This window comes from Macaca mulatta, chromosome 12 (assembly GCF_049350105.2).
Source record: "Macaca mulatta isolate MMU2019108-1 chromosome 12, T2T-MMU8v2.0, whole genome shotgun sequence".
In the NCBI taxonomy this organism is placed as follows: domain Eukaryota; kingdom Metazoa; phylum Chordata; class Mammalia; order Primates; family Cercopithecidae; genus Macaca; species Macaca mulatta.
Window position 1 is genome coordinate 91,046,030 of NC_133417.1, and position 14,992 is coordinate 91,061,021.

General features: G+C 34.1%; 1 protein-coding gene across 1 annotated transcript in view; it reads right to left on the reverse strand.

Annotated features, from left to right (window-relative positions):
- Nucleotides 1-815: 815 nt before the first annotated feature.
- Nucleotides 816-14,992, reverse strand: part of LOC106992658 (uncharacterized) — a 377,390-nt gene continuing 363,213 nt past the window's right edge. Inside the window, exon 5 of the mRNA XM_077957302.1 lies at nucleotides 816-963. Coding sequence (XP_077813428.1) covers nucleotides 899-963 — 65 coding nt within the window. The 3' untranslated portion in view covers nucleotides 816-898. The remainder of the gene's footprint in view (nucleotides 964-14,992) is intronic.

Below are 14,992 nucleotides of genomic sequence, written 5' to 3' on the forward strand. Positions count from 1 at the left end.
GAAATGTAAAAAGTTTGAAACTAATCCCAGTATTGTGAAGAACTCTATAAAGACTCACAAAATCACGTGTTTTACTGTGTGATTCCCACATGCAACAGTGAGGGGGTGATGACTCAGAAAACCAAGTCCTTTGATGGAGTATGGACTTATGCTTAGACAAGAGCAATTCAGGTCAGGATTAAAATTCATGTGATAATGAGAACTCCCGTGTTCACTTCTCCCATTCTCATTACATACTGTTACCCTCCTTTCTAAAGCATTTTCTTTACAACTTTCTTTTCCCCTGGAAACAATTTCTTTGCTGGAGCCAAATTTCTAATTTCTTTAAATGTTTAACACATTACCCCATTTTAAAGTACCTTGAGAGAGTGAGATGTTAAAGCCTAGAAATTGAGAGCAAAGTAGAAAATCCAAATTAAAAAATCTGTTTAAGCCCAGTAGGTTTGTATATCTTTCTTTGAAATCTTTCTGGACTAGTTTCTTTGAATACAAAGCTCTTCAAACATCCACAAATCTTACTTTCCACTATCTCAACATCTGGTAGAAATAACTCTCATAAAAAATTTGTGTATAAAAAAACTCATAATAGATTACTGTGATAAGTATATTAAGTATCAATTTAGTATATTATGGTTTTGTATCTATTTTTATTACCTTTGCTGTTATCTCTATGAATTACATGCAATTTAAGATTAGAAAGTAAACATTTGCACATTGGCATATTGTTCCATTTCAGGGAAAAAAAAACTCTAGTATTTATTTATTTGGTTGAATAAGGATGCACACCCCAAGCACTGCCTAATATTTTCAGAGGTCACAAAAAAATAACATCAATGATCAACAACAACAACAACAACAAAACAGTGTTAGTGACTTTTACATAAGATTTAGTTTCAACCTAAATACCTGCTCCTCTAATTCTTCTTGTTGTCTCAATTCTTTCATGCAAGTTGTTTTGAGTCCCTGCAACAAATCCAGAATTTGAAAATAATCAGATAGAACAGTGTGCAATTTAAGGTCCCAACGACAAGTACAGAAATGTTGTTTTATGCTTGAGGGAATTGTGCATAGACCATCTGCTGCCTTGGTGATTCCCATGATGCCTGTCAAAGCATGCATGCATGCATGAAGAAGCAGAGAATAAAGAGGGAGATATTCTCATAGCAATTGGATCTGGAATCTAGGAAACCACAGCATCCACATTGGACGTCATTCAAACTAATAATTAAGCCCATGTGGTGTATTTTAGATCCACCTACTGAATCCAAATTCTAAGAGAAGAATGCCATTGAGAGTTTTTAATATTCTAACGTCACTGTGCATTTCATGCAGCTTGAGTTAAGAGAAAAATTGAATAGACCCTCATGCCGTATTTGTACTGCATTGTGAGACACAATGGAAATAACATGGAAAAGGCAACTTTTACTAAAAGAGAAGGCTGTTTTACTAAGAGTCTGCAACATGATGGTCCCTGCTATCTTTGAACTTACTCCCAAAGCAGTACAAAATTTCTCCTTGACTATTTACCAAATAATACAAGTACTTATGCTTAATAATACCTGCAAACATCCAGAGTTTGACATGTGAGTAAAAGGCAAAAGAAAATAGGATATGTGACAGATTCATAGAATAGACATATAGAATTGGAAATTCCCTACCTCCTCCAATAACAAAAAAAAAATAGTAAAAATTAGGAATTGCCAATTACATCTGTCCCCAACAGTATTTAGTAAGAGATTCTGGACTTGAACTACCTATGCAGGCCTTATTGTAAGTGATTTCTGGAACTAGGTACAAAGGAAGAAAATAAAGTATTTACAAGTTTATCTACATGAGTTATCTGTCCCTAAAGAATGCCTTTTAAATGCAAGATTAATACTTTTATTCCAGAGAGCATTCATTATATTTTTTAAACAGATTGTACTTCATATGTCCAGAAATTGTATTCTTGGAACCTACTCACTAGAACTTATAACTGGAAATGATTCCTCTATGGAAAATGGAAGCATGATAGAATGTGATGGGCTGCTGTTAAGAGTTAGTATAACCCTCATAAGAGCATGCCATTCTTATTAGTTGCATATTTGGTAGATATACATTAATTTATCTATAAATAATAACCCAAGATATTGATTTTTATAGTATTCATCCTTGAATTTAGCTATGAATTGAATGCAACTCAATATTTTCAATGCCTTATTGGAGAACCTAATATTTATAAGAAAGAGTGTGATTTAAGACACTTTGGTAGCAGTGCTGGAAAAATTAATACTATATAAATAGATAGAATAGACCGGGCATGGTGGCTCATACCTGTAATCCCAACACGTTGGGAAGCCGAGGTGGGTGGATCAACTGAGGCCAGAAGTTCTAGATGAGCCTGGCCAACATGGTGAAACCCTGCCTCTACTAAAAATACGAAAATTAGCCAGGCGCGGTGGCACGCGCCTGTAATCTCAGCTACTCTGCAAGCTGAGGCAGGAGAATCGCTTAAGCTCTGGAAGTAAAGGTTGCAATAAGCCACTCTACTGGCTCTGCCACTGCACTGCACTTCAGCCTGGGTAATAGAGTGAGACTCTGTCTCAATCAATCAATCAATCAATCAATCAATAGAATACATTCAATTATTGTAGCTACTGTAAATAATTACATTTCATGTCAAGGAAGTGAACATCTTTACATAAATGCAATAAACACTTGGTGAATACTGATTTTGTAACACAATTTGGGTGGTGAAGTTAGAAAAGACTATGACTGGGAGATTATGGTAGATTCGGTGACAAGTTTGATCACATTGTTATCTCTTGCTGGGCACATAGAAATATTATATTTCCTAACTTCTTTTCCAGGAAGGTTGAGCCAGGGACTGAGTTCCAGCCATTGAGATTATGGGAGAAGTGAAGAGTACCACTTCCAGACCTGGCAACTAAAAACATTCTCTGCAGTCTTATGACTTCCTCTTATTCTACTACAGTGACCTTGGAGTCCATGTGCTCCAGATGGCCTGGCTGCAAGACAGGGAAGGGCTAGCCAAAGTTCATTTGATTTTACAGGAGTGAGGATAAAAAATCTTTGTTTTATGAAAGCATTAGGGCTTGGTCTTCTTTTACTTTCTGCGGCACAGACAAGCCTATTCTGAATAATTCAAAGAACTTTTCAAAATGCCGTAGAATCTTTTTAATACTCTCCCAAGCCCCTACTACAACTCTGATACTTTGGCTTCAATTGAGTAAATCATGAATTTACAGGCTTTTTCATGTCTAATAGTTCTCCATTTATCTCCTTAGGAATAAGAGAGCTGTACAAAAAAGCTTATTTTTGCCTTTAGGGTTTAACTAACCCCTTTCAAAAAAAATGTCCACATGATGAAAGAGTAATGCTTATTAGTTGTCAAAAAATACCGTGAGATGGGCTTTTTGAGGAAACTAAGGAATTTTCCAGTTGTTCAAATTATTCCTCCATAGAAACACACAAAAGAATCACAGCTTAAGAATGGATGTGTACCTCAATGCCTGCCTAAATCATTTTTATTTATACTTGTAAATATTATTTGTTCATTTTTATCACAAGCTTAGTCCTATTCAAGAACTATGGAATTATTTCAAGTTAGTTATTTTTTATTTCTACCACAGTAGAGTCATAGGACCTTCATCCTATGGAATCCACGCTACATATGTAACAGTGGCATTGCCATGTAAATAAGTTTCAAAGGCATTCTAAAGTATGACTATAAAACCATTAACACATAAGTATTAGAAGTCTTCAAGATTTTAAATATATATAATGTAATGTATCTAATATTATATGCAGGTATTAGACGATACTTGAGGATCTTCTTTTAATAATTGTATAGTTTTATAATCATACTTTGAAAATATAAATTAATTTTAATATATTAATATTACTTACATTAATTTTCAGCTAAAATAAAATTAGGAGTCACCTAATATTTAAATACCTACTAAAGAAACCAGGGACAACCTAACATACGCTTCTTTGATGATTAACGGATTATGGTAGCTAAGGGAGCTGATATGTTATACATGCTGGGTAGTTTTGTTTCAAATAATAATGGATTTTGGTTTTTTTTAGTTCTTCTAGTTAACTCGCAGGAATACTTAGGATAGGATACAGTCAGAATTATTAGTCTTTGACCTTGCTTTTCATCTGCTTCGTATTGTCTGACTGAACTCTGGGAAAGGCTCTGAGAGAAGAGTAAAAAATTATGTTAGTGGACTAGCACACCTGCATTCAACCATCTCTCTTCATAATTTGCTGTGCAAGCTTAGAAAAAACTTACCATTTCTATCTTTTCAGTTACCTCAGGGATAAAAAGATTTGTTTCAAATCTAAATTTTTCTAACTATAGATTATTAGCTATTGTTAGCTCAATGTATGTCATGAGCATAAAGGAAAGGGTTTTAATCTCCAGCATGAAAAAATTAAATTAAAGTTAAATTTACTGGGAAATAGTATCTATGAATTGAGAAGCAGATTATGAAGGACATTTTGAAAATCCTTTCCTTGAATTATTTTTAAAAGAGCAGAAACTCCTGTTCTAGAATTGTTTACATGTGATCTTGCTAAAGTTCAGGGACTATTAAAGGTAATTTTCCAATCTGGTTTCATAACTCTAGCAAATAATTTGATTTCTTTCTTGAACTTTGAAATACTATATTTTAAAGTCCACTTTGTCCCCCGCAGTACTAAACTAGCGGTTTTGGTTTGAGCCTACTTTTTCATATACATATTGTTTTACTTATCAATTTATTTATACATTTTTTCACTAATTCTCTGCTGAATATATAGTATGTTCCATTCACTTATGAGGATACTGTCACTCTAGCTCTTAGGAAATCCAGGTGTCCTGACCACAGAGATCCTTCCATTTCCTTGTCTTAGAACATGTACTTTAGAAAACTTGTAACTGTAAATACTTTCTCCGCTCCCTTGAAATGTAAATCTTTTTAAAAGCTTCTTGCCAGTTTTGCAACCCAAGAATATCTTTCTCAAGGATCAGGAAGCCATCCCTTTGAATTGTAATCATCAAGAATATAGAGAATAGGAGCCTAACTTAGGTGGATGACTTGCTCCAAGTTTAAAAACTCTCGCCTGTCACAAATATATGAGAAAGTTTACTCTTCCTTTGGGTAAAATCAATTAGCAAACACTAAAAACTCTTCTGCCTTTTGTATCAATGGAATTGAGTTCATACTACCTTCTGGGTACTCTCCTATATTGCAGTAGCTTTAAATAAAATTTTCCTTGCCTGTTTGACATTGTTCAGTGAAGTTTTTGCTTTCATAGGGTAGACTAGATAGTCTCAAATAGACTTTTTCCAACTTTGGAACTTTATATTTCTAGGAAAAGGGGCTTTGCTTTGAGTTGAATGCAAAGAAAGTAATACCTATTTCATGGGATATAAAAAAAATCTGATATGGCTTCAAATTTAGCAGAATTATAGGTTGTCTCCATGCATTTGCTAGTACTCATTCAGAAGACTAATCTCCTCCATTGACCTAACATTTTCTAAATCTACTCTAGCATTATATAACACTTTGACACCTTTTCAAGATGAAAGCCAAAGTTTTTCTACCAGCATTGGTACCACTTTCTTTCTTCTATCTTACTATTTCAGAATAATTAGAATGATCAGATATAAGCAATTTAAATTCATATAAATATGTAGCTCACATCTTAAGCATGTAGTGAGGTCACAGTCAATCAGCTACTTCTATATTCCTGAAAGAACACTTTTTCTTTAGTTGAGGAAAAATATAATTGCCATATCATCGACTGTGTTTCTTTCCTTCAAGATTTACTGCTATGGCTTTAACTGATGTTTTGCCTCAAATTTTAGCACTGCTATCATTATAGATTGTAAATATTTACTGAATTAATATGAATGAATGAATTAAAGAATAAATGAATGAGAAATTTTGTAATTGTTTTCTCTCATGGCATATCTTTTTGTAGTGATATATTCCAATATAAATATCTGATATTCTCAGTAAGTATGTACCTTGCATATTTCTAAATGGCTACAGACATGGAAGATTTTTTAAAATACAACTATGATCTAAACTTTTGATGATGTACCATTCTTAAGTGTTATGGTTTCCATACAAATAATCCTTTACATTTTTCATTACATGAAAATATTCAATTCTAGAACAACAGTAAACCTATAATCTTCACATATGAACAAAAGGAAATTCTGCATGAAAACATCAAATAGCAAAGTTTCCTCATTATTAATCACCTTACATTTTCAATATTATTTAACAACGTCTCAATAAGGAAGAAAAGAAATCATTTTTGTGATTCATAACAAGGAACCCTGCAGTTTCATCTAGTGATTATTCAGAGATCTGAAATTGCACCACGTAACTTTGTGTCAGTGTAATATATGATTCACAATGTAGGACACAATACAGAAAGATTTCAGGAAACTTAATTGAATAGAACTGCTGGTGACTTAGCATGATGTTTTCTTAAAGTCCACCAAAAGCATTGTTTTCAGCTGCCTAAACATTCACAATGCAATAATACAACTGATATAAGGAATGTGTTAGATGCCAAATGGTCTGAGGCTGCTTGCATATCACCTAGGCAAAAATAAAGATCTCCCTAATTCTGCCTTGTTCCCCTAGGCTGTATGACACCGGTACCATGGCTCCCAGGGCAAGAATGATAGCAGGGAAAGAATGGTAGGAAATGGAAGCCACTGTTAGTGTTCTTAGTGTTTGTATATTCTTCTCTCTTTCCAGCAGCAGAGAAAGAAGGGAAGCAGGCATTCTGTAGAGCAGGAAAGGAATCCTTATGTACCTAAAAGAGCTCCAAAACCCGGGCATGGCAGCTCACCCCTGTAATCCCAGCACTTTGGGAGGCCCGAGGCGGGTGGATCATGAAGTCAGGAGTTCAAGACCAACCTGGCCAAGATGGTGAAACCCCATCTTTACTAAAAATACAAAAAAATTAGCTGGGTGCAGTGGCAGGTACCTGTAATCCCAGCTACTTGGGAGGCTGAGGCAGGAGAATCGCTTGTATTCGGAGGGCAGAGGTTGCAGTGAGCCGAGATCACGCCACTGTACTCCAGCCTAGGTGACAGAGTGAGACTCCGTCTCAAAAAAAAAAAAAAAAATCGCCAAAACAACTTACTAAGAAATTTTAAATAGACAAACTATATCAAACTGGCAACTGCATGTTTATTTTTGCTTCTTTCTTTATCCCAAACAACAATTTAAAAGCAAAATATGGAGTAAAGATATAATTCTGGCCACAATTCTAATTGAGAATTCAAGAAAATAAATCTATGAGTTGAATAGTGGAAAATTTATAGTAAATTACTTGTACCCTGATCTAAAGGCTTTTTTTTTTCTGATTATTTTGCTACTATAATGGTAATGTTGCAAAACCGAAGTCTTTAAATCCATGGTCTCACAATCTGAGGAATTTTTCTGTTACTGTGAATTATCAGGGAAAAAATTTTCCTCAATCATTAGGAATTCTAAAGCAATCTTCAGATTATCTGCTGCTACAGGACATTTAGAAAGTTTCTGTTGCAATTAAATATAAATTGCTCCATAAACTTTGCAAGTATGATTATTATATCTCTTTTATTTCATCAGATTGAGTTGAAAGCAGCTTGATTCTTCACATGCCAGATAAGCAAAGATTTAAGTATTGTCTGTTTAAATATTTCAACTCTACAAATTACCTTAATATCTGGAGTTGCTCACTCTATTCAACATTGAGCAGCTTAGGCAGGGTTTCCCTCAGATTTCAACCTTGCTGCCTGCTTTCCCCACCGAGGAATATACCCAATAGGGTTGTAATATTGCATTCATATTTCAGGCACATTCTAGGCTTCTGTATAGAGCCCAATCCCTAATGTACTTTGCTAGGGACTCTATATATCTCAGAACATTCCAAATACAAAATGAGGATACTGAAAAGGAAACTTGAGTATATCATACTCTAAAATACTACACTTAATTTATACTAAATGAAGTGGTGGAATAATCTCCATTTCTGACCCTAAGTTTGTGCCATGATTGTAAACTCAACTCGACCAAACATTAAGGTTATCTTGGTGCTGTCAATCAAGGAGATAAGAGATGAAATGGGTAATGTGATTGGGGAGGATCCAAAACAACAACAACAAAAAAGCTCTTTCACTCTTATCTATTTCATCTACTAAGCTTTTGAGTATTATTTTCAATATGGTGTTTTACATTTAAAAATCAGTTGCAAAACCACTCTAATATATAAATGTCTTCAAAAGGCTTGTGGAAAATGCATATTTTGACAAAATACATGAATTTTAAATTATTTTTTGCACCAAAATAAACTCATATGAACTTGTTATGACATATATGAACAGGATGTAGTTTGAAGCACTAAGAAAGATAAGACATCAGCTTGAAAAGAGCCCCTGAATTCAGAGTAACATGAATTCTGCTAAAGTCAAAGCAAGAACAAACATCAAATATATGGTGAAGCTTGGGAGGAAGAACAATGAAATCGCTGATGCTTTTCAAAAAGTTTATGGAGACAATGCAGTCTCCAAAATCAGCAGTTTACAAATGGATTGCTCATTTCAAGAAGGGACCAGATGTTGTTGAACATGAAGTCCACAGTAGCATAGCATCTACATCAATTTGTTTAAAAAAAAAAATTAATTTTGTCTGGGCCCTAATGGAAGAGGACCTATGATTAACAGCAGAAATTGCGAACATCATCAACATCTCAGTTGGTTCAGGTAGCACAATTATGACTGAAAATTTAAAGTTAAGCAAACTTTCTACCTGATGAGTGCGAAAACCATTGCCCCCAGATCAGCTGCAGTTAAGAGCAGAGCTTTCAATGGAAGTTTTAAACAAGTGGAATAAAGATCCTGAGACATTTCTTTGAAGAATTGTAAGAGAAGATAAAACATAGTTTTACCAGTATGATCCTTAAGACAAAGCACAATCAAAGCAATGGCTATGAAGAGGTGGAAGTGTTCCAGTCAAAGCAAAAGTACCAGTCAAAAGCAGAGGTCCTGGCAGAGTGTTTTGGGATGCTCGAAGCATTTGCTTGTTGACTTTGTGGAGGGCCAAAGAACAATAACATCTGCTTATTATGATAGTGTTTTGAGAAAGCCAACACTTCAGTAGAAAAACACACAGGAAAGCTCCAACAAAGAGTTATTCTTCACCACCACAATGCTCCTGTTCCTTCCTCTCATCAAACAAAGACAATTTTTGTAAGTGCTTATGTTGAAAAATAAAGCTAATTTTTTATTTTCATCTTGTAATTCCATTCTTCCATGAACTTTTTGAAGTCCCCTCATATAAAGAAAAAAATGTTAAATGAATTATATTGATGTAATACTTAATGGTAATACATTTCACATTCATTATCTAAATGTCATTACAATATCTACTTTATAGCTATCCAGAATAAATTATGTTGTTCTAGCAATTTTTTAATGTAGCTCACATTAACAAAGACAATTCTATAAGTAGAAGATATAATTTATATTCTGATGTTTGTATCTAAGTTTTAAATAAACTGATGATATGCTGCTGTAATTTTAAAATAAATTTTAATTATCAATGTTATTTTTGGTTGAAAAATGATAATTATATAAATTTATGGATTCTATGTGATATTTTGGTATATACATACAATGTGGAATCAAGATAATTAACATACCTGTCATCTCTTTCTATCTTTTTTTATGGTGAGGCATTTGAAATTTACTTTATGTTGAAATATACAATACAGAATTATTGATTGCAGTTGCCCTGTTGTGCAATAGATGTCAAATCTATTCTTCCTGTCTACATGAAACTTTGTACCTTTTTTCTCTGAAATTATATTTTAGATTCCAGGGTCATTTGTGCCTTTTGATCAATAACTCTCTATCCCCTTTGTCCCCACCTCCTACCCCCAGCCTACCACTATTATACTCTCTCCTTCCGTGAGTTAAACTTTATTACATTCCACATATAAATGAGATCCTGTCATATTTGTCTTTCAATGCCTGCCTTATTTCATTTGGCATAATGTCCTCTAGATTCATGTATGCTGTTGAAAAATGATGAGATTTCCCCATTTTATAAGGCTGAATAGTATTCCATTGTGTATATCTACCACATTTTATTTATCCATTCCTCCTCTGATGGACATTTAGATTGGCTTCATATTCTGACTATTGCAATTATGGAAGTACACATATATCTTTGACATAGCAATTTCTGTTCCTTTTCACATATACTCAGAAGTGGAATTACTGGATCATGTGTTCTATTTTTAATTTTTTGAGGAACCTCCATACTATTTTCCATAATGGCTGTATAAATTTACATCCACTCAAACAATACATAAAAGTTCCCTTTTCTGTGTATCCTCTCCCACACTTGTTATCTTTTGTTTTTTTGATAAAAGCCATTCTAACAGGCATAAGGTGATATCTCACTGTAGTTTTGATTTTCATTTCCCTAATGATTACTGATGCTCAGCATTTTCTCATGTACCTATTGGTCATTTGTATGTCTTCTTTGAGAATTGTCTAGTTGGGTCCTTTGCTCATTTTTAAATCAGGTTATTTGTTTTCTTGCTATTTAATTGTTGGCATTTTTTATTACTCACTTAATCCCTTATTAGATGTATGCTTTGCAAATATTTTCTCCCACTCCATGGTTGGTCTCTTTACCTTGTTAATTGCTTTCTTCACTGCATAGCAGTTTTGTAGTTTATCATCCAATTTGTCTATTTTTGATTTTGTTAGTTATGTTTTTACAGTCATATCCAAAAAAATCATTGCCCAGATCAGTAGAGTCATAGAGTATTTACCCTAAATTCTGGTTGTTTTACAGTTTCACGTCCTCCATTCAAAACTTTAATTCATTTTGAGTTGATATTTGTACATGGTGTAAGATAAGAGTCTAATTTAATTTTTCTGCATGTAAATATCCAATTTCCCAATAACATTTATTAAAGAGATTGTCCTTTTCTCATCGTGTGTTCTTGGTAACTTTGTCAAAAATCAATTGGCCATTAATATATGGATTTACTTCTGGGTCTTATATTCTGTTTCAATGGTTAATATATCTAGTTTTATGACAGTAACATGAAGAAGTTTTATCTACAGTTGCTTTACAATATGTTTTGAAATAAGGGAGTATGATGCCTCCAGCTTTGTTCTTTTCGACTAAGACTGTTTTGACTATTGGGATCTTTTTTGGTTCCATATGAATTTAAGGATCATTTTTCCTATTTCTGTGAAAAATGACATTGGAATTTTGATAGAGCTTGTATTGATTTTGTGAATCACTTTGGTTTTACAATATTCTTCCAATTCATGATTACAAAATAATGTTCCATTTATTTGTATTTCATTCAATTTTTGTCTTCAGTGTTTCACAGTTTTAATATACAAGTCTTTTACCTCCTTGTTAGGTTTATACCTGAGTATTTACTACTATCATAATGAGATTTCTGAAATTTCTTTTCAGATAGTTTGTTATTAGCATATAAAAACACTATGTTGACTTTGTATCCTGTAACTTTACTGAACTTGTTTATTAGTTCTAACAGTTTTTGGATGGAGTCTATCGGGTTGTCTATATAAGATCATGTCATCAGAAAACAGAGACAATTTCACTTCTTCCTTTCTTATTAAAATGCCTTTTAATTCTTTCTTGCCTAATTGCTCTGGGTAGAATTTCCAGTACTATGCTGAAGATAAGTGGTAAGAGTGAATAGACTTATCTTGTCCCTGATTGTAGTGGAAACATTTTCAACTTACACCATTGAGAATAAGTTAGCTACAGATATTTCATATATGACCTGTATTGTGTTGAGATATAGTCCCTGTATACCTAATCTGCTGCTAATATTTTTTTTTAATCACAAAAGGGTGTTGAATTTTGTCAAATGCTTTTTCTATACTGACTGAGATTATACAATATTTATTCATCTTTTTTTAATGTGGTATATCACATTCATTGATTTGCATATATGGAGTCATCCTTGTATCTCAGGGGTAAATAGATGATCATGATTAATAATTATTTAATGCGTTCTTGAATTTTATTTGCTAATATTTGTTGAGAATTTTTGCATCTATGTTAATTACAGATATTGGCCTGTAATTTTCTTTTCTCATAGTGTCCCTGTTTTTTGGCATTAGAGTAATGCGTCTCCTTAAATGAGTTTATTAGTATTCTCTCCACTTCAATTTTTAGAAAAGTTTGGGAAGAACTGATATTAGTTCTTTAAATGTTTGGTAGAATTCATCACTGATACCATCCACTCCTGGGTGCTTTTTGATGGGAGACATTTTATTACTGATTAATTCTCCTTACTAATTACTGGTCTGTTCAGATTTTCTGTTTCTTTATTATTCAGTCTTGGTAGGTGTATGTGACTAGACATTTAGCCATTTCTTCTACATTATCAAATATTTTTGTGTGTAATTGTTCATAGTGGCTTCTTATAATCTTTTGTATTCCTGTGGTATCAGTTGTAATTTCTCTTGATTCATGTCTAATCTTATTTATTTTTTTTCCTTGTTAGTGCAGCTAAGGGTTCATCAATTTTGTTGATCTTTCCAAAGATCTGACTCTTGGTTTTGTTGAGTTTTTTTCTCACTTTATTAGGGTCTGTTTCATTTATATCTGCTCTGATCTTTGCTATTTTCTTTCTTCTGGTAACTTTGGGCCTAGCTTGTTCTTCTTTTTCTAGTTCCTTGAGGTGTACAATTAAATTGCCTATTTGTATTATAGCATATTTTTGCTTGTAGACATTTGTCACTGTAAATTTTCCTCTTAGGGCTGCTTTTGTACATCTAATAAGTTTTGATATGTTGCATTTTCCTTTTTGTTTGTCTCAAGGTATTTTTTCATTAATTCTATGACCCATTAGTTATTTAGGAGCATGTTAATTTCCACATATCTGTTTATTTTTCTCAATATCTCTTGGTATTGATTTCCAGTTTCATGCTGAAATTATCTCAAAACTTGGTTTCATATTATTTTAGGACTTTTAAATTTGTTATGATTTGTTTTGTGGCCTAACATGTAAAATAGTTTTGACATATTCGATTAAATAAAATATCTTATTAAAAGTAATTATAGGGCCAGGTGTGGTGGCTCACGCCACCCAGCACTTTGGAAGGTTGAGGAGCTGAGGTTGAGTTAGGCCAGATACTTTCTCTGTGGGTAATTGACTTGAAGTTGTCTTTTTGTGTCTAGAAGACTCAATGAAAAGACTATAACTTAGTTGCATTACCTCTTTGCCACTAGGGGTGGAGAGGTCAGATGCTCCCTCTGCAGTTAATCACTCACCTTTCACTGACTGTCTGCAAGGGGATTTAAGGAGAGCCCCCAGTCCATATGAGAATGCTGGCTAGATATTCAGGTCTGGAAGTGGCATGATCCATTTGTCCTACAGTGTGATACTGTTGGCTACCCTCTTTAGAGTGTCATCTGCATTGGTCAGAAGGTAAAGCAACCACCAATATCTGCACACTATGAGTCCCACCCCATTCTTTGTTTCTAACTGACCCCAGGTAATCCAGCCTTACAGGCATTTCCATTGTTTTCCATGGGATAAAGCAGCAGTGAACCTCTTGCAAAGCGTTCCAGAATGGTGCGGAAGCTGAATATTTGCCTCCAACTCACTTTTCGCTATGTAGACACTGTGAGTCCAGGGGAATTCTGGGTGTGTGGCATTCCTTTTATTGCACTGCAGCTTTTGTCAGTTCTGCAGTCCAAGAAATGTGTCTCAGCCTCACTCCCAAATTCTGGAATAATCAGGATATTTTTGCCTGTGGATAGCGGCTAGTTGGATTTCAGTGAAGGGAAGTGAAACTGGAGAACTCCCATTCTGCCATCTTGCTGACATCACTCTGGAAATTATTTTTAAAATAAATATTTAATTTGTATCTAATTAATAATACAAATGAGAGAATTCTTGGCATGTTATTAATAAACTATTTCTTTTGGAATGAAAACAATAGCACAGCAAGAAAACAATAATTAAATAATATTTTAAGTCTCATGTATTCAGGGAAATATTTTATAAGAATTGTGCCGTAGACAAGAACAGGTGGTAATGATTAGATTTTCCATCTGCAGATTGTAAAGTCATCTGCAGGTTGGCTTTCAAAAGTATTATAGCCAATATGTGGAAACCTATCAATTTTCAAATTATGCCAAATGGACCTTGACCAAATTCAAAGAGCCATGTAGGACCAATGTTCTTTTTGATGTTTTTTAAAGCTTAAAGCAGATGACCATACCATTTGCACAGCAAAATAGGACCTATGAACAGCATGTGAGCAGCATTTATTTAGTGAGTGGAAGAAGGGATCAGTTAATGACATCAGAGCACCTTTAAATCCCAGATTCTAAGTTTCTAATATTCCTCCGCAGATGTGACCGATTCAAAGAGTAGTGATTTTCTCTTTTCAACTGGAGCCTATTATTTTTCAGATATCTGTAGTTAAGTAGTATTATTCTCACGTCGTGACTTGAATTGTTTTCTAACATTATCACTCACCAGTTAGAACTGTGCTATATACTAGCCTAATCATTTGCATTTTGTTTGGGAGTCTTGATGCTAGGGCTGTGTTGGCATAAAAGGGCCTCTATGCTCATCAAAAAAAGCATATCAGTGAAACCATCTCCAGTGAAATTGTATAAGTTTGGTAAAGAAAATAAGATAAAATCCAACTAGGCTTACCCATTAAGCCAGCTTGCCCTTTGGCCCACTTCCTTGTAGTTAGCTGCTACTTATTACCCCATGATAGCATAGCCCTTGTCACAATGTGTCCGGAATTCATTCCTTCCAGTGGGTTCTTGGTCTTGCTGACTTCAAGAATGAAGCTACAGACCCTCGTGGTGAGTGTTACAGCTCTTAAAGATGGTGTGTCCGGAGTTTGTTCCTTCAGGTGTTCAGCATCTGGAATTTCTTCCTTCCAGTGGGTTTGTGGTCT